The sequence below is a fragment of the Condylura cristata genome, unplaced genomic scaffold (assembly GCF_000260355.1).
Source record: "Condylura cristata isolate star-nosed mole 26May11 unplaced genomic scaffold, ConCri1.0 scaffold00009, whole genome shotgun sequence".
Lineage (NCBI taxonomy): Eukaryota > Metazoa > Chordata > Mammalia > Eulipotyphla > Talpidae > Condylura > Condylura cristata.
In genome coordinates, this window is record NW_004567110.1 from 62,742,289 (window position 1) to 62,767,241 (window position 24,953).

The window sequence follows — 24,953 nt, forward strand, 5'->3', positions numbered from 1 at the left end:
CCAGAAGAGATCATTGTGACATTTCATCTCTAGCTGATTGTTCTATACTGAACTGATCAAAAGTATTTAGAAGTGAGTCAGTTTATCAGAACAATCCATAATAGCTGATGCTACTGGTATTCATCATGGTCAGTCCCAATAACTTGTTAGCAGCTTCCCAGTTATCCTGACCCTGGTACATCTTACAATGTCAATGTACGGCACTCCTTCAGGCATCATCAGGGAAGGTTCCTCAGTTTAAGCAAGAATTTTAGTTTAAAGAAAACAGATCATTAGTCAAACACTGTGTTTATGCTATGTGTATATGCTTAAATCACTATTTTAGACATGGTGCCCTTCTCTTCCTCCATAAGCCCCCATCAGAGATGCAGAGAAGACATTGGTGGTTTACAGAGATTGGGGATATAGGGGGATGAGGAGTAGGTGAAATGGGTGATCTAAGGGTATAAATTTCAGTTATAAAATAAATAAATCATCAGCATGGACTTGTATAGTATAGTGTTTATAATTAATCTATTGTAAACAGTGAGGCTACATCAAACTAAAAAGCTCCTGTACAACAAAAGAAATATTAACCAAACCAAAAAGACACCCTACTGATTTGGAGAAAATTTTTGCACTCCATACTCTTGATAGAGGACTGATTACAAAGATCTACAAATAGATCTTGTGTTGAGTCATATGACTCAACAAAAACAAAGTAAAATCCAGTCAAAAAATGGCAGATAAACTAAAAATAAATTTTCTTCAGAGAGAAAATGCAAATGGCTGATAGGCATATGAAAAATGCTCAACATCTCTCATAATCAGGGAATTGCAGATTAAAATCACAATGAGATACCACTTAACAACAATAAGAAAAGCACATATTTTAAAAAGCTAGCAACAACAAATGCTGGAGAGGATGTGGAGAAAAAGGAACTCTCCTACACTGCTGGTGGAAATGCACTGGTCAAACTATGGAATACTATATGGCAATTCCTCAGACTACTAAAACTGGCTTTCATGTGACCCAGCAATTCTACTCTTTAGGTATCTACCTAAACTACACAAAAACATTAATACAAAATATAACTGTATTCCCTATCTTTACTGTAGAATTATTTACAATAAGTAAGATTTTGAACCAATCAAAATAAGCAACTGTATGAAGATGTAGTATATATACATGATGGAGTACTATTCACCAATCAAAAATATAAACTAAGGCCATTCACAAAAACATGGGTGGAGCTAGAAGGGATTATGCTCAATGAAATGACAGAAAGAAAAAGAAAAATACTGGATGGTTAACTTATAGGAGGAATATAGAGGAACCAAATAAAGGCTGAGGGGGAGGAAATAAAAATGAAAAACGCAACAAAACAAAAATAAACTGATAACTATAAATCAGAGACACACTGCAGGGGAGGAGGAGGGAGAGGGATCAAAATGAGGGCAGGAAGAGTACAAGGGACTATGGTGATGGTACAGGGGTGAATTGTGGTCGAAATTTTACAGGGACTACACTGAGAAAAGAAAGCAAACATTGTAAATTTTTAAATTATTTTTAAAATAAGAATAATCTATTGTATATTTGAAAGTTGCTAAAAGAGTGTACCTTAAAAGTTCTCCTAACAAAGGAGAAGATAACATCTGGGATTACACCAAACTAAAAAGCTTCTGAACAGCAAAAGAGACATTAACTAAAACAAAGAGTCACCCTACGATTGGGAGAATTTTTTTGCACTATATACAAATGATAAGGGACTTATTACAAAGATCTACAAAAACCTCTCATGAATCAACAAAAACAAAGTAAACAATCCAGTCAGAAAATGAGCAGAAGAGCTAAAAAAAAAATACTTCTCCAAAGAGGAAATGCAAATGACCACAGGTATATGAAAAAATATTCAACATCCCTCATAATCAGGGAGATGCAAATAAATCCATAATGATGAGATACCACCTTATACCAGTGAAAAAAGCACATATTAAAAAATTGGCAACAACAAATGTTGGTGAGGATGTGGAAAAAAAAAAAAAGGAACTCCTGCACTGCTGAAGGAAATGTAAACTGGTCCAACAACTATGGAAAACTATGTAGCAGTTTCTCAAATTACTAAAAATGGTGCTCCCATATCACCCAGCAATTTCACTCCAGAGACTCTATCCAAAGAACCCAAAAACATTAATTCAAAAGGATACTTGCACTCTATATTTATTACAGCACTACTTACAATAGGTAAGATATGGAAACAACCCAAATACCCCAAAACAGAAAACTGGCTCAAGAAAACAGAATACTATTCAGCAATCAAAAAGATAAACTCATGTCATATGCAGTCACATGGATGGAGCTGGAAGGGCTTATGTTCAGTAAAATAGGAAGAAAAAAGAAATATATCAGGTGGTTTCACTTGTAGGAAGAATATGGGGAACCAAATGAGGAACTGGGAAAAATAAACAGACAAAACTAGCAGGCAAGTATAAATCAGAAACATTCTGCAAGAAATGGGGAGAGAGAGGGATCAGAACGTGGGCAAGAAGAGCATAAGGGAGTATAGTTATGGTTCAAGGGTGAATTAGTGGTGGGAATTCTTTCTACAGGGACTATGCCTAACAGGATAAATCAAATTTGTACAAAAGTGAACAATCATGTAACATATATATAGGTGTGTGTGTACATATATACATGTATGTATGTATGTATGTATGTATGTATGTATGCACATATACATACACATATACATATATATAAACATATATATTAAAGTTCTCATCACAAGAAAAAAACTGTTTGGTGATAGATATTATTACCTAGACTTACTGTGGTGATCATCTTGCAATATGAGTGTATGTTTGTGTGTGTGTGTGTGTGTGTGTGTGTATGATCATTATATCAGACACCTCTGAAATGAATATGTCATGTTGCACCATATATATAAATTACTACCAATTGTATTAGTTTTTAGAATGCTACTTTGACTACACAGAAACCATGCTCTTATTTTTAAGAGAACCACCTTAAGTATTTAAAGACATTAAAATGTCGGCACATCTTTTTACCTTATTTGACATCAGTATAAAGTTTGAAAAATAAAAGTTAGCTGCAAAAACTACTGGAAAAAATGAGTTTAAGTATTTTCAGTTTCAAAAGTCATGTTTCAGTGTTACAGATTTAACTTTACAAAATTATTCACAAACAAATTTTAATCTCAAGAGGCCTCCTCCCTTTCTCTCCCCCCAATCCTGCTCTCTGGCTCTTACTCTCTCTCATACACACACACATGCAAACTGCTAAATTAATGCTTTCAATTTAAAGTAAATATAAGATTTTGAAAGGTTTCCTAACATAATTTTAGAAAAGCTTTTGTGCTTGTTATACCAGTGCTTAAAATTACTAAAGTATTGAAGATCAAAAAGTATAACACATTATTACAGAATAATCACAATTTAGGCAACAGGGAATGTTGATTTTCATACTGCTGACTTTATTGCATGTCTTTCAATTTTCATAGCCTACATGGGAAATAATCCCCTGTACATTAATAAGCATATGTCAAGCCAATTAAGAAAATAAAGATCCAAAGTTTAGACAATGTTTAGGAGAGAAGAATTAAACTTCAGTTAGAAACTAGCAACTAGTGGCTTTAGTAAGCCACTACAGTTAACAGTGCAAGTCACTACCTGGAGTAAAAACTATTAGTGAAAGACATCAATTCTAAGGGGGTATGAAATCAACCTAATTCAGATAAAAATAGTTTAGGCCAATAGATTACACAACAGGGAGCCTACAGAGAAAAAAAATATTGCAGAGAGGAGATCAATATACCAAAAATATTGTAGCAATGAGTCATCTGAGAATGAAATCAGAAGGCAATTTCATTTACAACAGCAACAAAAAAATAAATAAAAAAGAGTAACATAGTTATACACTTTAGAAAGAAGTTAATGTCTTGTATACTCAAAACTACAAAACATTGTTGACAGAAATTACAGAAAATGTATTCATGGGTTGGAATATTTAATGCTGTTAAGATGGCAATACTTTCCAAAGCAATCTATACCTAAGTGTCAACAACAAATAAATTTCGTCTTGCTTTTTTCCTCATTAAAGAACAAGGTGATCTTAAAAATTCATATGAAAAGGCAAAGAACCCAGAATAGACAACAAATAGTATTGGAAAAGAACCAAACTGGCAGATTCACCCTTCTCAATCAAAGCTTATTACAAAGCTACAGTAATCAAGACATTGTGATTCTTTCATTAAGGCTAGATGAAAGGAATAGAATTAATAGTTCAGGGGTAAATCCACTAAGTATATACTTCTTTCAATTAATTTTGGACAAAGGGGCCAAAACCATTCAACAAATAGTGCTGAGCTAACAGGACATGCAAAAAAAATGAAATTGGATCGCTCCCTTATACCATACATTAACTCAAAATGAACCAAAGATTTAAAAGCTAAAATGTAAGTGCAAATGCTACTGTCTCAGTCAGAACAAATAGGAGATCATAAATAATGGATGATAGTTTATAGTGAAAGATGATCGAATGATGAAATAATGATGATTGATAGACAGAAAGATAAGACAGATTGACAGATGACACAGAAATTTATTTGAAGGAACTGGCTCAAGTAATTGTGGAGGTTGGCCAGTCCAGAATATGTAGGACAGGCTGCCATATTGAAACTCAGGTAAGACTTGAGGTTGTAGTTGTAAAACACAATTTCTGGTTTTTGTTCTTATGTCCATCAACTGATTAGATAATGCCTACTTGCATTATTGAGAGTAATCTCCTTTACTCAAAGTCAACTGATTGTAGATGCTAAATATCTAAAAAGGAACACCCAGACAGTGTGGGTAAGATAACTGGTTACAACTGTCCATCTATAAACTAGGCAATGATTTTAAATATTTTAATAGCATCATTTATTTATAATAGCCAAATGATGGAAACATGGGTGCATGATCTTATGCATACACTAAAAGCTATGAATTTTATACCTTAAAAAAGTGATTTTTTTTTTTTGCAAGTGTGCCAGATTCAAAACTTATCACTTTTTAAAACATCAACCTAGGGTCCACCCTGGTGGCACATTTTGAAGCTCAGCACTGCAAAGCTAGCCAAAACCACTTCAACACGACTTCGATCTCCCACCAGGGTGATGACCCACATAGCACAACAGACTCTCCTGTCTCCCTTGCTGCCCCCCTCAGCAGTATACTTCATCAATCTGCCTGTCCTGGTGAATCTTCTCACCCCCTGCACCTCTGGCCTATACCCCAGTTCTGTAAGTCTTTAAAAAATAAAATAAAACTGTGGTACTAGAACAAAACAAACACACAGACCAATGGACCCAAATAGCCCAAAAATAAACAATTAATGGACAATTAATCTTTGACAAAGATTACAAAAAGGAGCAAAGAATATGCATTGGGACAAGGACAGTTTAACAAATGGTGCTGACAACACTGGACAAACATAAAAAAAAATGAAACTAGACCACTACCTCACACCACACATGAGAATCAACTCTAAATGGATAAAAGATTTGGGCATAAGACCTAAATAATAAAATATACAGAAGAAAATATAGGTGAAATACTACAACACATACATCTCAACAACATCTTTCTTTAAAGACTCTTTGCCCAGAGCAAAGATAATGAAGAAAAAGATAAACACATGGGACTACATCAAACTGAAAAGCTTCTGCACTGCAAGAGACATTAACCAAGACAAAGGGACACCCTACTGACTGGGAAAAAAATCTTTGCACTCCATACAACAGACAAGGGACTAATCACAAAGATATACAAAGTCCTCACTCAAATTCAACAAAAACAAAACAAACAACCCATTAAAGAAATGGGCAGAAGAACTTAAAAGACATTTATCCAAAAAGGAATTGTAAATGGACAACTGGCATATGAAAAAATGTTTAACATCCCTTATAATCAGGGAAATGCAAATCAAAACCACAAAGAGACACCATGAAATACTATCAAAAAATGAGAATGGCACTATCAAAAAAAAAAAAAAATACTGGCGAGGATGAGCTGAAAAAGGAACTCTCCAACCTTGCTGGTGGAATGCAAACTGGTATAACCACTATGGAAAGTTGTGTGAAGACTCTTCAGACTACTAAAACATTAATGCAACACAAAAACATTAATTCAAAAAGATACATGCATCCCTATTTTTATTGCAGCACTCCTTACAATAGGTAAATCCTGGAAATGACCTAAATGAGTCATCAGCTGATTGGATCAAGAAGATCCAATTAAAAAACTCACCAATTAAAAAAGAGAAACTCATGCCATTTGCAGCAACATGGATGGAGTTGGAAGGGATTATGCTCAGTGATTAAGTCAGAAGAATAAAGAAAAATATGAAATGATTTCACTTATAAGAGGAATTTAAGAGAACAAATTAAGATGGGAGAGTGTACTGTTATTACAAAACACAATAAAACAATACAAAAACAGACAAGTATAAACCATAGAGATCCTACAGGGGAGGGCGACACAGAGATGGATCAGAAGGAGGGAAGAATGTGGAGGGCTATGGTGAGAGAAGTAAACATTGTTATAAAATGAACAATAATGTAAATAGATATATAAAAATAAATGTTAACCTAAGGCACAGATTAAATGTAAATATCTTTTAACTCTTATGAAAGACAGTGTCAACAAACAGCAAAATGGCAACCCTTGATTTACTAAATGACTTTGGTAATTTTCAGTTTTGACTCAATAAAAAAATTTGTAGCTAAAATATTTTGTTCCTTTAAACTTTCTGAATTCAAGTAAGTAAAAATGAAGCAAATACATTATACCATCGAAATCACATGAAAACTAAATCAACCCAAACCAATATATAGAACACAGAGAATACAGAATTTTACAATAATTTTCCAAAAAGAAATCTGGTATCTCAGTTTAAAAGGAATAGAAACAAGTTAATGAAAATGTAGATATGACAGAACATCATCTCCCAGCTTTCCTGGCTGCAAGCCCAGCACTCCCAGGGAGCTGGAATGGAGTGAGTCTACCTGGAGCAGCCCAACAACAGTGCAGCATTCTTTAACATGGCTTCTACTCCAGGGAATACCCTCCCAGGTGCAAAGACCACTCATATTTAGGAAAGGATATGGTTGTTGTTAGGTTGTTGGTTACCAGCTTTGGCAAAGGTGGACTAGCTTTCTTTATATGTCAAGCTTCTGTGTATCCAATGTTGGTTCAACATAGGGGTATTGTCCAACTTACACATGGTTAGCTTGATTCAATTCAAAAGCCATTATTTCTGGTGGGTCAATGAGGTATGTGCCAACACTTACGTTGAATAAATGCATGAATGACACCAACAACACTTCCAGTTCAATTTGTAACTTGTATTATCAGAACAGGAAATTATATAAAAATTAAAACAATTATACATAAATAGCTCACATGACATGGAAAGGTGAGGAGGGGAGTCTAGTTGCTCCCTTGCCCTTTCTACCAGTCCTTTCTACCTACCTCTGTACCAATTTGTCTTTTCAACCAGTCAAAACAGTCTTTACCCTAACAGTGAAAACTACAGCCAAAGGTAACTCCATTCCATCATATCACACAAACTGTCCTAGAAAAGAAAATAACCAATGCCCATTTCTCAAACAAAAATAAAAAGGCAGATAGTTGTCTATCTGTTGTCAACACTGTTTTTCAAATTGTTTCAAATTATACATAACTGAAATTTCAATCTAAGAATATATTCAAAAACAGCCGATGATGTCGTTCTGGAAGTCAGCATGGGATTTTTATTTGTATCTTCTTCACTCTGCTTACAGACAATTCAGAAAACAAAAATATTTGATAACAGGCATACTCTTCGTGATGGAAATATTTTCTAACATAAAGGATATTTGTGATGTTACTATTCCAATCTTTTATTCTAGCAAAATTCACTATATTGCTATAACTATTTGATAAGTTGCTGCCTTCTCCTTGCCAGGGAACACATCTTGAAACAAAGTTAAACCAAGACCAGAGTTGCATGTGCATGTGTGTGTGCATGCATGTGTGTGTGTGCATGTGCATGTGCGTGTCACAGTGGATCCACAGATGAGGTGCAGCAACCTTATGTGGGACTGTTCAGTCTGCACAGGACAATGCCACAGGCAGCAACTAGACACACTTATTTCCTAAATTAGAACATTCAAAAAGGAATTAAACTTCACAATGTGGCAGTTACATTTAAATATTTGGACTGGAGTCACCCCTACATCTACCCACACCCAGAAACTTACACTGTAACAGAGAAGCTCTTAAGCATGGAACAGATAAAGAACACCAGGGGAATTAACAGCAAAAGGCCAGGAAAGTGAGAAGAAAGTTTGAGAGTATCAGCACACACAGAATCCTCTGTATAAGGCAGGAGAATGAGTTTATGTGTCCAAAACGCAGTCGATATTTCCTCCCTAACTGTGTCTATTATATGGTAGAGACATTTACATTATGCTTTCCCCAAAAATAAGGTTTATAAGGTCCTTTGGTACTCAGAATGGTCCACCATCCAGAAGACATCATGGAGTTTGTTATAAACAGATGCCTCCAAAACTTAATTACAGTAACGCACCATACAGATCTGCAATGACTAGCTAGTCTATTCCTTAATACCAACCCAAAAATATTTTGTAGTATTATAAAAATACTAAATCAAAGGGATAGATGCACTCCCAGTTAACTGAGTACTATTTACAATAACCAATGTATGGAAGCAACCTATAAGTCCAACGATAAGTGGATTAAGAAGTGGTGTGTATACACAATGGAATACAAGTTATAAAAAAAGGTGAAATCTTGCCCATTTGCAACATGGATGGGGTTGGAAGCGATTAAATTGGAAGAAGAAAGACAAATACTACATGATTTCATGCACATGTGAAATTTAAAAGGGGGGAGGGCAACAAAATCTAAACTCTTAACTAAAGAATTGAGAATACCAGAAGGAAAGAGTAAGGGATGGAGGAAGGGGTCTTAATGGACTAGGGTTGAAGTTTATTGGTGCTTTGGTGATGGACAGGGTATAGTACATATATCTGAAGAGTTATAAACCTATATGCAGTGTAAAGCAATCTTACCTTAATTTTTAAAAATGTTAAAACATTTCTTTTAAATACACATTTTAACAAACCCTCAGGAACCTCACCAAAACCTGAAAAGCACTGATCTATGCCACTGACTCATGCATGGACACAGGACTAGCGATGTTGGAAACATGATAAAACATTCTGTTACTTGGAACAAATCCTTTAAATGACTGAGAAATCAAAGGACACCACCAAAGATGTCTTAGAACTTGTCTACTCCATGCTTTTATGGATGAGGAAATTATTTCAGAATATGTGGGTTGTCCAAAGTCTATTTTTTTTAAATATAGCTAATAATTACAGAATAACAAACACTAGGATAAAAGGCAAATCAACTCTTAGGTATGGGATCCTCATTTTTGAAAGATGCTATGAATCCTAAGATTTGTAGCTGTTCAGAAATCTTGGAAATTCGGTCCCCCAAAGTTAGGTGGTTCTGAACACTCCCCAGAAACCAATACTCCCTTCTCTTGGCATTTGTCACTAGATGAAATGTCTGTTTGCCTATATGTAAGCCTCATTAGATTGTAACCTATTAGGAGCTGAACTCATCAACTTAAAATCCAGGATTGCGGGCATCTAGTACATTATTATTGAACTAACCAATGAAATCAACTGACAAAAATCACACAGCTGTTAGTGAAAACAATATTAAAGTAAGGCAGATGAAATATCAGCACATATTAATTTGATTCACATTACAATATTCACTGGATAAAAACTAGGAAAAAAAAAACCTCAGGTCCCTTCCTGGTGGCTCAAAGGGCTAAAAGCACAGCAATATAGACTATTTACACCCACTGCAGTTAAGAGTTCGATCCCCAGCCAGGAAGGTGACCCACACAGCATAGCAGACCTCTCCTGTCTTGCCCGCTACACCCCTCAGCTGTGTACTATAGTCAATCTATTCTGTTTCCCCCACACACACACTGTCTCTGGTGAATCCTGGTCTGTACCCCAGTTAGTGCATGCATAAATCAATCTTTTTTTTTTTAAATCAGCACTACTAAGGTCTTAGCCTGCATAAGAACTAGGTTACATACAATTCCCAGAAAGCAAGGATGAGTGACACACATCCTGCTCTTGAGATCTGCCCACAAACTACATATATGTAACTTTTGGATGGGGATGAGGGTCATTTCTCAACTTCACTGTGACTACTTGAGGGAGGTGTTCCCACAACACAGGCAATTTCAGTTTATTTTCAAAAAATAAGCTTAAAATGTAGGCTTTGCTAACATCACATAAATTTACTGTATGTAGGTTGCATATGTAATGTGATTGGTGGGCTTTTCAGCCCAAGTTTGTCGAGCTGTTTCACACTAAGTTGTCTTTCTCCAACAGACTTCATCCTAAGACTTGCTGCTGGTGGCAAAACAACTGTGCCCCATCCAGAAGAGCTTCTGCCAGGAGCATTATACATAGGACATGGAGAAGGGACTTCCTGGCAGTGTCAGGAGTGCCAAGTCTGTAAGGATTTACTAACATTCAGAAGACTTTATTACCTTCAACCATGAGGATAAATTAAGTAGCCTAGAGCATTTGAAGTCCCTTTTAAAACCAGTCCACACTACACAGTAGACGATGCAAATGTCTATTTTACCGTAAGACTGAATGAATGTTCCTAGTTTATTTTTAAATATTCAGTTGTTGATGTCTCAGTATCAAATATGGTTTAAACTATTATCTCAAGAAACCACAGCTCTATGAAGGTAATAAACATGGTCTCCACAGAAAAAACAACAGTTAAAGGCTAACTAGCAACTTTTAGTGCATAAGGAAAAATAGTATTTGCCCAAAGATTTGCACTAGCTTCCCATTTACTGCTCCTCATTTATCATTATTATTATCCACTTCAACTTAGAACCTCAATGCTAACAAGCACTTAGGCTCTGTCAGTAAGGAGAGGTGCCAGATTAGGCACCTGCTGACTTGATTTCATCTTGATAATCAAGATTTGGCCATAATTTATACTTAACTTCAACTTTTATCATTTATATTAATATACTAAATAAGCAGCATTACACAAGGGCTTATCACAGGGAACACCTGATGACAGTAAGCAGAACTCAGTAAAACTTTCATCCCATAGAAAGTTTACCAAGATTCTGGCAGTCATTTCAGTAATTTTTAGTCCAAATAATGTACACTAACACCATTTATAGCCAAATACATTGGTCTCCAAAAGTGGTATTTTTTAACAATTTAAAATTATCTCAAATTTAAGAAAACATCCAATTTTTTCATTAATTGCAAAAATATTTGGAGAAATGCTTCCTAAATTCTAAGAATTAAAAAATTAAATACACTATAACTGTACAACTGTGACAGTTACACTACCACTGAATCTGGATGCTTGGACATCAACCCTCAGAAGGAAGACAAAAGTATTAAATACAAAGACAGTGTGGTTGGACAAGGTTGAGAAAAAGATCAGCAAATCCAAGTGGTAAAAAAGTTAGGTGAACAGAACTGGTCATAAAAAGAGGTGACCATATACTTACAGACGAGCTGGGGTGCAGTGTACAGGGCAGTCAACAGTGAGAGAGGGATCACTTTTAACTGCAAGAACTGTCTCTGGCTAAGAGAAAAGTCTAAAGGTGAACTTATTAACTGTATTTATACCACAAGAAGGTAAGAAAATTTGACATTCAGCAGCACATCAGACACACAGCAATAAAAGAGCCAAGAAAGTATTTACCTTTCAAGCAAAAATTAACTCAATAAAGTATCCTCAATACTATTTTACCTTTTAAGAACTATGTAGTTATATAATTTACTTTATCGTTTTGTAAGGACTAAGACCATAAAATTAAATTTGTATGTTTTACACATTAAACAATACTTCAACAAATATAATTCAAGGTAAAACTTGAGTCCATAAAGTTACTTTTTTCTTTAAAAAATCCATACATTATTCAAAATTGTGAAACCCAGGCAAGTACATATTTTACTTTTCTTGTGAAATCAATTATTTTCACTTGAGTCTTAAGTTTTATACCCACTTTGTACAACCAAATTAGCAGAATTTTTTAAAATAATCACAATAGACAATTTAATAATGGGTATAATCTGAACATTTGGCCATCATTACTTACGTACTCTGAAAGAATAAAACAATACAATCCTCTTGGGTCAGTTATCAACTATCAAGGAAGTCGTTTTCCACCTAAACTATATAGGCTATTAAAATCCCATCTTCATATAAAAAAGCACAACTAGTGTGCTTGTTCACTATGAAAAGGTAAGTTTTATAACCAACTTTACTAAATTTTAATGAGAATGTTCTATTAAAATATCATCTTACAATGTAACAGGAATCTTGCTGGTTACTTTACAGAGCTACATAGTATTAAAGGTGTGTGCTTTGGGTTCTGTGTGTGCGATTAGAGGAATATAAACTTACTGGTTAACAGCGCTTCCCAGTGTCTGAACATTTTTGAAAGTTACTCCACTCCTAAAAATGAATACTTAAAAGTTTTTACTATCCGATAATTCAATCATTTCCTTCTTTATAACCATAGGTTTCCCCTTACCATTGGTTACTTAGTGCCAACTACTAGTTTTCCTTTGAAAGTCAAATGTTAACTGTGCTTTTATTTAATCTTTTGGCTGCCATAGCACACAAGTAAGTTTAAGGTGGTTGCTCATCATTAAACAAGGAAAAGATAAACGAATTCACCTACATCTACCTATATCTAGATCAGAAAATGGATACTACATAATACTCGCATGGCTTTTGGTCAATTTTAACTTGAGACAGGGTGATTCCTGGCATCTCTCTAAATTAAGAAACTAAGTTCTGGGTTTTATTGCTGATTTCATAAGTGAACTTGAAAGAAAATCTTGAGTTGGTATTATTGATTACATGTAAACATGAGATGGAGCAGACTCAGCAATTTTCATAGTTGAGCATATCATAAAGACTTAAACACCACCACTGGCACTTGATAACCAATGACCTTTTATCATATACTGTCAGTTCCCCAAATTCCCTTATTCCACAAAATGTCTGACTTGCCATTTTCTGTATCAATTACCTTTGTTATTTCTTTTCTTCAAAAATGCATATAGTGCATCTATTGCTGTGTATTTTCAATACTCCACACAACTTTTTAAATAAGCAACAGTGAGAACTGTAAAATTCCATCTACTCTAGCGTCTTCTGAGTCCTGATAAATTTTTGCATGAAAGATAGTCTCTTTCCAAGCACTTCCTGCCCTTTAATAAAACGCAGTACTGGGTGGGAGTGAACTGCTAAAAGTTCCCATCAGTTTTGTGAAATATTACAGCCATTCTTTTTCAAGTTTCCATTTTTACATACAAAATATATACACTTTCAGAATCCTGACAGTTGAAATCTCTTCATGAAAATAACCAAGTCAATCAAATCAGTACTGAAAAAAATGTATTGGCATTTAGCAGAAAAATAAAACCAATACCTTTTAGACTTTTCCCAGCAATCAATGATATTAAAATTCTACATATCTAAAATATATATATAAAAGGAAATCGGAAAAAAAACTTTAAATACCTCCCAAAATCCTATTACTGATATTAAACTTCACCATTAGTGCACCATAAAATGTATGTAAGAACAAAGTCATGTGCTTTTCAGAATGATCATAGTTTTAAGCAAAGTCTGTAATTCCATGATGTACTCATCAGAACTACCCAAATCCATCGACACCAAATTTATTAAGGAAAATGGATTAGTATTCTCCACCAGTGTCCTCTAGATTTCTAAAGCAATATGAATTTCATATGCACTTATCAATAATAATGTGTAGTAGGAAATATTTACATTATTGAATTGGTACTAAGTATTCTAGACTAAGAAACTATATGCAAGTGAACTAATGTATTATCTAAGCACTTACTCAAATCTTAAGTGTGATAAATTCATTTAAAAGAATAATTTAATTTTTTTGTTTTACATACCAACATCTTAAAAATGTTTATCTTCCAAAATCCTATAAATAAACCTATAAAAACAAATTCCACTTCTTTAAAATATTAGACAAAAATACTTAAAACTTAGCAATTCTCCAATATATAATTAAAACCCCTAAAACACACCACTAACCTAGTAGGACAAGGATTTATTTTTGTAATCCTTATTAATATATGATTATCCTGTAAAGGCCTCACCTGCTAGGCTTTTAAATAAATTTTGAAGGCAATTATGCAGTTCCTTTAAGTTAATACCACATACTTTCACAACTTAGCCACTTAAAAAAAGACAAAAGGGAAAAAATTGCTTCAAAACTGCTTAGAAATGTTATTATAATTAAAAGCGGCTCTTTATTAATTCCTATAACCAACCAGTGTGTCTTAATCACCAGGTACATTTGATTGTAACATGCAAAATGGATTCTGCTTTGGAAACTGGCTAGTTGGCATGCAGATTTCTGCAGAGATCCATAATCCCAAAAACCAAAGGGAAATAAACATTATGGGTTGAATTCAAACAACATATATTTGAAGGGAAAAATCCTTCACAATAATGGATAAGGATGACAGGAGATCAAGGTACCAGACTCTCAATCTACCGATATGTAAAAATAATTCAACAGCATTCATAATTGGCTAGCTAGTGTCTATGTATGGCATGTTTTCAAAGTGGAAAGGAATTATTAGAGACTGCTTCAGAATATCAGTAACCACCAAATATGTATGACACCAATGTAATCCAATATAAGTTTCGACCATTAAAAATTGTTAAGAATGTATTCCAGGGTAATTTACTTAAGCCTATTTTCATAACTTACACATGCACTAATTTGTATGTATATATTTTCTACATATTTTTGTAAAATCTTTGATAGTTAGAATATCCATGAAATTAATAAATGTAGACAAATCATTACTGACTGACTTAATGTATTAGTAACCAAGAAAAGATAGTTCAAAGCTTTAACTCTGAATAAATTTGACAAAAACATGCCAGGGCATGTTTGAGAAATTTGTCCTTCTTACCTACCACCTTTCTATTTTCTTCAGTGAATTCACAAGAGGAATACTTTCAGTAAAGTAGCATACCCAGTGCTTTGAAATAAGAAAGTGACCCAAAGTCTGAAGTCATTTGGTAAAAGCAGAACAAATGCAACTTTCAACTCAGTATTAAATATATGCCAAAGTGGAGGATAGTGCAATGGGTATCATAATCCCAGATAATATTAAGAGATGAAAACTGCCATAGAAAAACAAAGAGAAAGCTGTTATGAAGAAAAAAACGTAATGTATATTTTGATCAAAATATAATTCTTTAAGAATTGCTTGAATTCAAACACCTTTTTCACAATATACTTAAGGAAGTAAAATTTAATGTGTAAAGCCTGTGAAGCCCTCTTTCTCCAAAGAATAAACTAACTAAGTATTTATTCTATGAAATACTCTGCTATTTCCAGGTATTCACAGTAGGTTAACTGATAAATGATGTGTTATATGAAAAGCTATCATAATCCCAATTTTTGCTACCTCAAGAAGATACTGTTACATATACATTAATATAATAGAAATGGCACAGTTTCTGAGGACACATTCCACATTTTATTTACATTTTATGACTAACTTTAATCTCAAAAATCACATATCCATATACCTATTTCCTTTTTGTTGATTTCACTTAAACTTAAATGCATGGTTTGTCAAACAAAAACTGTAAACAAATATTTACCATGTCTGTTACATGTAACACACAGGAACGGCTTTTAACAGAAATTCATCGACCTCTCCCCACGACATTTTTTTTTATTATAAATACAAGTATCAAAACAATCCTGAACATATTTTTGATACTACTAGTAGTCAGCACCCACACCGCTTCAAAAATTAATACAATTTGTGACAATATTCATTGTACCTGCTACTTTAGACAATTTAAACAGCATCTCTTTTTCTAAACAAGATGGACAAAGCATGCTAATTAGCTTTTCCTTCTTGCGATTTTTCACTTTTCAGAAATACACATGCTTCCAAAGCCATCCGATACTTCTAGTCATGCTTTCATCTTATAAACCTGAATTCAATTTTGAGTACTCTAGGTTTATGTTTCAATGACAGAGCCTTAACAAGAGAAAAAAAAATTGTGCTGCATTTTTCCTCCTGTTACCTGAAAACATAATGGGTGTACATATATTAATTATATTCTTAAAAATGTCCAGGTCATGTTTATCAGCTGGGATTCTTTTACTTAATGTGTGGGTATTTTGTATTGTGATATTTAATCAAGACATTAACATGAGTAGAAGGTTGTTGATTTAAGACAAGTTTAAGATCCACTAAAATTAATTATTGTATGTTTGTCCTTCTGGTGGCTGTGGAAGCTTCATATTTTCTTTGGACATCATTAGACGTCTTAGCTCTTGAAGTACAACTTTAATGCTATATGAATTTTGCCATTTTGCTAAGACTGGTATGCTCCGTGCATCAACCTGAAATGGGGAAAAAAAATAAAATTAACTACTAAGTTCAATATAATATGGCACAATTTATTAAACATTTAATAAGAAATATTCTTAAAAATTCATAGGCTGGGGGCTCCCTGGTGACGCAAGGGGTTTAGTCTCAGCACTATGAAGTAACCTGTAGCCATGGGGGCACAAGTTCGATCCCTGGCCAAGAAGTAACCAGTAAACCCACATGGCACAGCAGACCTCTGCTGTCTCCCCGTTGCTCCCCTTAGCAGTGTATAGTCAGTCAATCTTCCTGTTCTGCTTCCTACTCTGTCTCTGGTAAATCTTCTCACCACTGCCCCTACACCTCCACCTGTACCCCAGCTCTTGTATGCATAAATAATCTTTTTAAGCACAGGGGTTAAAAACAGAGCAATCAAGCTGTTACTAGCCATTATAGCACAAGTTTGAACCCCAGCAGGCCAGGGAGCTGACCTACATGGTCAGCAGACCTTTTCTATCTCGCCCGCTGCTCCCCTCAGCAGTGTTTCAGTACATTTGCCTGTTCTCTCCCTACTCATCTCTGGTGAATCTTCTTACCACCCCCCACTTCTGCCCTACATCCAGTTCTTATATGTATAATTTTTTAATTAATAAATAATTTTAGTCTAATCTCCATTTCCAAATTGTTCTTTTCCATTGTGTTCTAATCAGTAAACACTAAATCTTCCACTGTGAAAGACTTGACAACATAGTTAAAGCTCCCTCAAAGCGTCATTTTTAAAGATCAATTTATTTATGTATACAGAAATACAGAAGTGGGGTACAGGCCAGAGGTGCAGGGGCAGTAAGAGGATTCACCAGAAACAGAGTGGGGAGCAGAACAGGCAGATCAATGAAGTACACTGTTAAAGGGAGCAGTGAGTGAGACAGGAGAGGTCTGCTGCACCATGTGGATCATCTGCAGCGCTAGGGATCCAACTTGCACTAAATCAGCTGCGACTAGCTTGCAGTGCTGCGTCCTAACCCATTGCACCACCAGCGAGGGCTCCACAGCCTCATTTCTAAGAAACTGCCATCAACTGAAGTGTTCTCTGCACTACCTCAGTATGGCTATTCTACCACCTCCACCCACAGTCCACCCCTACCTCTGGTATTTGTAAAAAATAATCAGTGTTAATTATTTAGCATCATGCTTCCTGAGGAGTCAATAACAAATAGGAGGGGAACCAAAATACTTCAGAAGGAAAGCTGAGAAATGAGCAGTCTATATGTGCTTTTAAAAATTCCCACATATGAAAAAAGTAACAGTACAAAACAAAAACAAATAGAAATTCTAAACCAGAAACATCCTGCAGAGGAGGGGTAGGCAGAGGGAGAGGGGTTGGAAAAGGGAGGGAGGAACACAGGGGACTGTGGTGAACTGCTGATGGAAATTCTATGGAGACTACACCTGAAAAAAGTAAACACTGTTTAAAAATGAACAATGATAAAAATATAAATAAATAAATAAACAAACGAATACATAAATATGTCCATGAATGTAAAGAGATCACACATACAGACGGGGCTATGCTCAAGCTCACAAAAGACCTGAGAAGCCCATAAACACTCACCTGTGGCTGATCCTGAACAAGATATAAAACAGATCACGCACCATAAACATGTAGGATTTATGCCAGAAATGTAAGGTTTATTTAATACTTTAAAAGTCAATCAAAGTAATGCAGCATATTAACAGGAAACAAAAACTGACATTATCTCAACAGACCCCAAAAAAAAAAATTTGACAAGATCCAAAAACCTATCATAGAAACTCTCAACAAACTAGGAATAGAAGGAAATTATCCCAACTTAATAAAGGGCATCTAGTGAATCTATGTGGCTAACATCAAACTTAATGGCGAAAGACTATGTGTTTTTCTAAAGTCAGGAATAAGATAAGGATGCTCACTCTCATTACTGCTCTTCATTACTGTATGGACTAACGGTTCTAGTCAGGCAAACAGGCAAGAAAATGAAATAAAAGACATAAAGATTGAAAAGAAAATAGTAAAACTATTATTGCAGATGACATGATTTTGTGTGTATATGTATATGTATATATATATATATATATAAAATTCAAAAAAAGAAAAACTATTAGGTACCTACTAAAGAAATCATTAGAAGCTATAAAGAAGAAATCAGCAGACTGCAGGAGCAATGCACAAAAAGCCAGTAATATATCTGTATACTTGCAATGAATAAAGACAACATTTACAATAGGATAAGAATAAAAAAGGCATAAATTTACCAAAAAAGTATAAAACTTAGATATTGATGACTACAAAATACTGCTAACAGATATTAAAGACCTGAATAAATAGAAAATAACCACCCAGTGATCCCAGCACCATCTGTTGTTGCAAAGACATGAAATTGGACCATTCACTGATACCATACACAAAAATTAATTCAAAATGGAGTACAGAACTAAATTAAGAAATAAAGCTAGAAAACTATCAGAAGAAAACAGAAGTAAACTATGTGATTAGCACCTAAAGCAAAATCAATAAGAGAAATAAATCAATACATTAATTTTTTATTTTGTTTTTATATCATAGAGTCAAGAAAACAAAGATACAACTCACAGAATGGGAGGAGAGACTTGCAAAGTATACATGTTAAAATGGGCTTTTTGTCAGTATATTAGAAATTGTGCAAGCCAATAACAAAAGGTCAAATATCACAACTAAAATATGGACAAAAATACATTGAAGAAAGTAGTTGTTATAAACTGTGTATTTGTGCAACTCTCAAAATTCTTATTGCTGAAATCTTTATTCCACATGGACATTATAAGCTGAAGACTTCAGGGCGAAGCTGTCCCTCAGTATCCCCAGGTTACTGGGTATAGGATTCCAGAGACTACTAAAATCCACAGATACTCAAATTTCAAATAACATGGTGTGGAATAATCTACACACATCATCCTGTACATTTTAAATCCTCCTTAGAACAGTTATGTACCTAAAACAAGTAAACATTATTTAGTTGTTACAATGTATTTTTTTTAGAATAAAGGCAAGAAGGAAAAAAAATCTATACATGTTTAGTACAGAAGGAGAAAGCTGGTGTGCATTTTCAGTCTGTACTAAGGGCTGATAAAAACTAGGTTTAGATGAAGTCATGAGGGTAGTATACCCGTGATGGGATCAGTGTTTCTTTAAATAGAGAAAGTAGGGTCCTCCTTGGTGCCACAACGGATTAAAGAGCAGCACTTATGAAGCTCTCCAAAGCCACTGCAGTACCAAGTTTGATCCCAGGCCAGGGAGCTGATCCACATGGTGTGGCAGTCCTCTCCTGACCCGCCCACTACTCCCTTCAGCAGTGTATTCCAGTCCATCTGCCTGTTCTGCTCCCCAATCTGTCTCTGATGAATCCTCTCACTGCCCCTGCACCTCTGGCCAGTACCCCAGCTCTGTATGCACAAATAAATAAATCTTAATAAAAGAAAATAACTAGAGTTCACTCTCTCATCCATTTGAAGACACAGCAAGAAGTCTGTGTCTGCAAACCAGGAAAAGGCCCTCACTTGTAACAGCTCACCAAGTGGGTCCCCTGATCTTAGACTTCTCAAGAACTGTGAGAAATAGGTTTCTAGAATTGTAAGATATAAATTTCTGTTTAAACTACCCACTTTATGCAGCTTTTTTAAATGGCAACTCCTGATATTCATGTCTTTATATAATCCTTTTCTTTGATTACTGGCTAGACCTAGTGACTTGCTTTCAATGAATATAATAGAGAACTAATTTTGATATTATGTTACAAAAACTCTCTGGCTTCCATCTTGTCCTTTCTTGCTTAACAGCCAAAAGTGAACTGCTATGTTGTCAGTTACACTGAGAAGGTCTATATGAAAAGGAACTGAGCAATAATGTGCAAGAAACTACCACCATCTGTCCAAAAATCGACAAAGGACCGAATCCTGAAAATAACCACAAGTGAAGGTAGAATTGGATCCTTCCTTAGGGCATTTAAATGAGACAAAGGCAGAAGCTGATATTTTTACTGCAGCCTTGTAAGAGACAGAGTCACGAAACCACCTACATTCCTGGCCCACAGAAACTGTGAGATAATAAATCATTGCTGTGTTAAAGCACTTTTGGAAAATACACAAGGATCTGAATAGACATTTCTTCAAAGATAGACAAATGGCCGATAAGCATGTAAAAAGGTACTGAATTGTTAGCATAATCAGGGAATTACAAATCAAAATAAAAATAATATACCACTTCATACCCACAAGGAATCAAAAGGCACTATGGAAATACAAGTCGTAAAGAAAAAACAGACAATAAAATGTGTTGGAAAGGATATGAAAAGCTGAAACATTTATACACTACTGGTGAGAATGCAAAACTACATGTTCACTTTGAAAAACCATCTGACAGTTTCTCAGAAAAGTTAGAACAGATTGATCATGTGACACAGCAATTACAAAATTAAGCATACAGCAAGATATATAAAAATATTTTACAACACAAAATCTCATACATGTTTACAGCAGCTTTATTCATGATAATCCAAAGGAAAACAATCAAATGACCTGGTGATATAATAAAATAGTCCATATAACATCCATATAATGAAACATTATTAACATTAAAGAAATAAAACACTGATACATGCTGTTAACACAGATGGACCTTGAAAAAACCTTAAATGAAAGAAGATAATCACAAAAGAACATATATTGTATGATTACATTTTAATCAAAAGTTCACAACAGGTAAATCTATAAAATCAGAAAGTAAATGCGCAGTTGTTTAAGGTAACAGAGGTGGGATGGAAGTGCTAACAAATGGATAAAGATGTTCCAAAATTGGATTATGTCAAAGGCCCAAAAGCCTGTGGATACTAAAAAAAGTAAATTAGGGCCTCCCTGGTGGCTCAAGGGATTAAAGCATGGCACTATCAAGCTATCCACAGACACTGCAACAAAAGTTCAATCCTTGGCCAGGGAGGTGACCTACATGCTGCAGCAGACCTCCACTGTCTCCCCACTGCTGCTCCCCTCAGCAGTGTACTTCAATCAATCCACTTGGTCTGTTCCCCACACTGTCTCTGGTAAATACTCTTGCCCCCCCACCTCTGCCCTGTACCCCAGTTCTTGTATACATAAATCTTTATAAATAAAATAAAAATGTGAATTATAAACTTTAAATGAGTAAAGTATATGAGATGTGTTATAAAACTGATTAAAAATATGAACTTAAAAATAAAATTGTTCAAAAATAAAAAAGGAAAATAAGTTTAAATATTTTCCTTACAATCAACTGGAAAAAAAAGGTATAATGTTAGCATGTATTTTAAATGTTTCTGCTAATGCTTTAAATTTTTAAAAAGTACATTTCAAACTATACTGGAAAGCCATAGTAATAATTAAAACAGCATGGCAGTAGAACAAAAACCAATGGAATAATCCAGGATATAGAAATAAAACCACATCTATATAGACAGCTAATGTCAACAAAGGTGTGAAACACATGCACTGGAACAGGAAAGCCTCTTCAATAAATGGTATTGAGAAAATAGGACTGCTACAGCAAAGGAATGAAACTAGACCACTCTGTCACAGCATATATAAACATCTACTCAAAATGGATAAAAGATGTGGGTGGAAGACCTGAAACCATAAAATACAGATTAGGAAACATGAACTTCATGGCATATACATTAGAGCTATCATCATGAATTCATGTCCTGCAGCAAGGAAAACAAAAGAGAACATAAACAACTGGGACTACATCATCAAATTCAAAAGTTTCTGCACAGTGAGAAAAATCATAACTAAAAGAAAGACACATCCTATAGAATGGGAGAAAATATTTGCATACCAAACATCTCATATGGGACTGATATAAAATATATACAAAAAGTTCATATAAAATAAAGCAAAAAAATATATATCAAGAAATGGACATAGGTGCTAAATAGGTTTTTCTCCAAAGACATACAGATGGCCAAAAAATGACATGAAAAAATGTTCACCATCACTCATCATCAGGGACATGCAAATCAAAACCATAATGAAATACCACTTCACACCAGTGAGAATGGCCTGTATGAAAACAAAACAGAAACAATAAACACTAATAAGGGTAAGAGAAAGGAGCCCTCTGACACTGCTGAAGGGAATGTAGACTAGTCCAGCTCCTGTGGAAAGCAGAGTGGCGGTTTCTCTAAAGACTAAAAATGAATCTGCCATATTCACTAGCAATTCCATTCCTACATACCTACCCAAAGAATAAAAATATACTAATTTGAAAGGAAACCTGCACACTTATGTTTACAGGGATTCTATTAACAATAGTCAAGACATGGAAATAACCTAAATGACCAAAAACAGATGAGTGAATCAAGATGCGATATATATACAAAATGGAATACTGCTCAGCAATAAAAAGATAAACTCGGCCCTCCCTTGTGGGGCAGCGGGTTAAAGCACAGCACTAAGAGGCTGGAGCCACTTCCTCATGAGTTAGATCCCCGCCTGCCCCGGCGGTAACCCACATGGCGTGGCAGACCTCTCCTGACCCGCCTGCTGCTCCCCTCAGCAGTGTACTTCGTCAATCTGCCTGTTCTGCTCTCCGCTCTGACTCTGGGGAATCCACTCACTGCCCCTGCATCTCTGGCCTGCACCCCAGTTCTGTATGCACAAATAAATCTTTAAAAAAAAAAAAAGATAAACTCATGCCATTTGCTGCAAAATGGGTAAGAATGATAGTAAGTATGCTAAGAGAAATAATCAAGCAGGAAAAACATGAATACTGTGTGATGTCACTTATATGCTGAACACAGAAAAACCAAAGATAGGCTCAAAGAGAAACCTTAAAACTAACCTTTGAAAGCTAACCATAGATCTGTAGCTTTCAGAAGGGGGGAATGGGAGTGAGGTAGTGGAGAACACAGTGAACTATAATGGAGGACTATGGGTGTCCTGATGGTGGATTTGCTATAGTGACTACACCTGAAGGTTGAAATCCTATATTGTAAAAAAAAAAAAGCAAAGATGTAAAATGACATTTCAATAAATTTAATTTTTAATTTTAAAAAGTAACAATTTCTATCTTCTGTTTTAAATAGATTCCACAAGGTAACAAAGGTTTACAAAGTGAAGATACCATTAAGCTAATTGCATAGCAGAAACACTCCAGCTGTAAAATTAAACAGATTAAGTAAACAAAAGTGATTGCAAATCCTGTGAAATCCCAATAGAGTGCACAAAAATGGAGGATGGAGTGGTGGGCAGGGTGAGGGAATATATAGGAAGAGGCAAGAGGGAGAAAAGCATAGGAAAATATTATGTTAGAATAATTCTGCATGTTATCAGTCCACAATATACAATAACCTCCAAAACTTGCTACCTCACAACATAACATACTATAATTTATGTTTTACAATGCTAACCACTTACAAGGTATAAAATTTTGTGTAGCTGTATGAAATATAAACCAAACACCCATAATTCACTAGGTATTTAAATAACTTCAAAACATAAAATTTCCTGCCACAATCACCCAAGGATCTATGTGAAATTCTGTGCTATTTATTTATTCCTTATAAAAGTTACTACATACTAAAATATTAATGAAAAAAAAAGATGCCCAATAAATTCACCCTACTTCCAACCTCCTAAACATATCCCTACACTCTAATAATTAAAATAAGTATTATTTTATTTTCGAATCCCATTCCAGCTTGTCAAATGGAATGATAGGAATGGACATCAACATGCTACTTTTATACAGAGTTGTGTTAGCAGGACAGACAGGGATACAGGCCCATGATGAACAACTTGGCAATATCTAATCAAGCTGAAAACAAGCCCCATACCTCAAAAAACAATCCACTTAGGGCCTCCCTAGTAGCAAAGGGGTTAAGTATAAAACTATCAAGCTATTGCCAGACACTGCAGCATGAATTCGATCCCCAGCCAGGAAGCTAACCCACCGGGTTTAGCAGACCTCTTTCCTTCACTATTCCACTCAGCATTGTATTTCAGCAGATCTGCCTTTTCTGCTCCCCACTCTGTCTCTGGTGAATCCTCATACCCCACCTCACCTAGCCCCCACACCTCTAGCGTAGACCTCAGTTTTTGTATGCATAAATAAGTAAAAGCTTTTTTAAAAAAATTCCACTTTTCGGGCCCTCCTGGTGGCGCAGCAGGTTAAAGCACAGCACTGAGAATCTAAAGCCGCTTCCACATGAGTTCGATTCCCGCCTGCCCCGCAGGTGACCAAATAGTATGGCAGACCTCTCCTGATCCACCCGCTGATCCCCTCAGCAGTGTACTTCATCGATCTCCCTGTTCTGTTCCCCACTCTGTCTCTGGTGAAGCCTCTCACTGCCCCTGAGCCTCTGGCCTGTACCCCAGTTCTGTATG

At 35.2% G+C, this 24,953-nt stretch overlaps 1 protein-coding gene across 2 annotated transcripts in view; it reads right to left on the reverse strand.

Moving 5' to 3' along the window:
* Window positions 1-15,352: 15,352 nt before the first annotated feature.
* UBE2V2 (ubiquitin-conjugating enzyme E2 variant 2) overlaps window positions 15,353-24,953 on the reverse strand; it is a 50,954-nt gene continuing 41,353 nt past the window's right edge. For both annotated transcript variants that reach the window (XM_004679891.2, XM_012723105.1), the window contains exon 4: window positions 15,353-16,558. In XM_004679891.2, coding sequence (XP_004679948.2) covers window positions 16,412-16,558 — 147 coding nt within the window. In that variant the 3' untranslated portion in view covers window positions 15,353-16,411. The remainder of the gene's footprint in view (window positions 16,559-24,953) is intronic.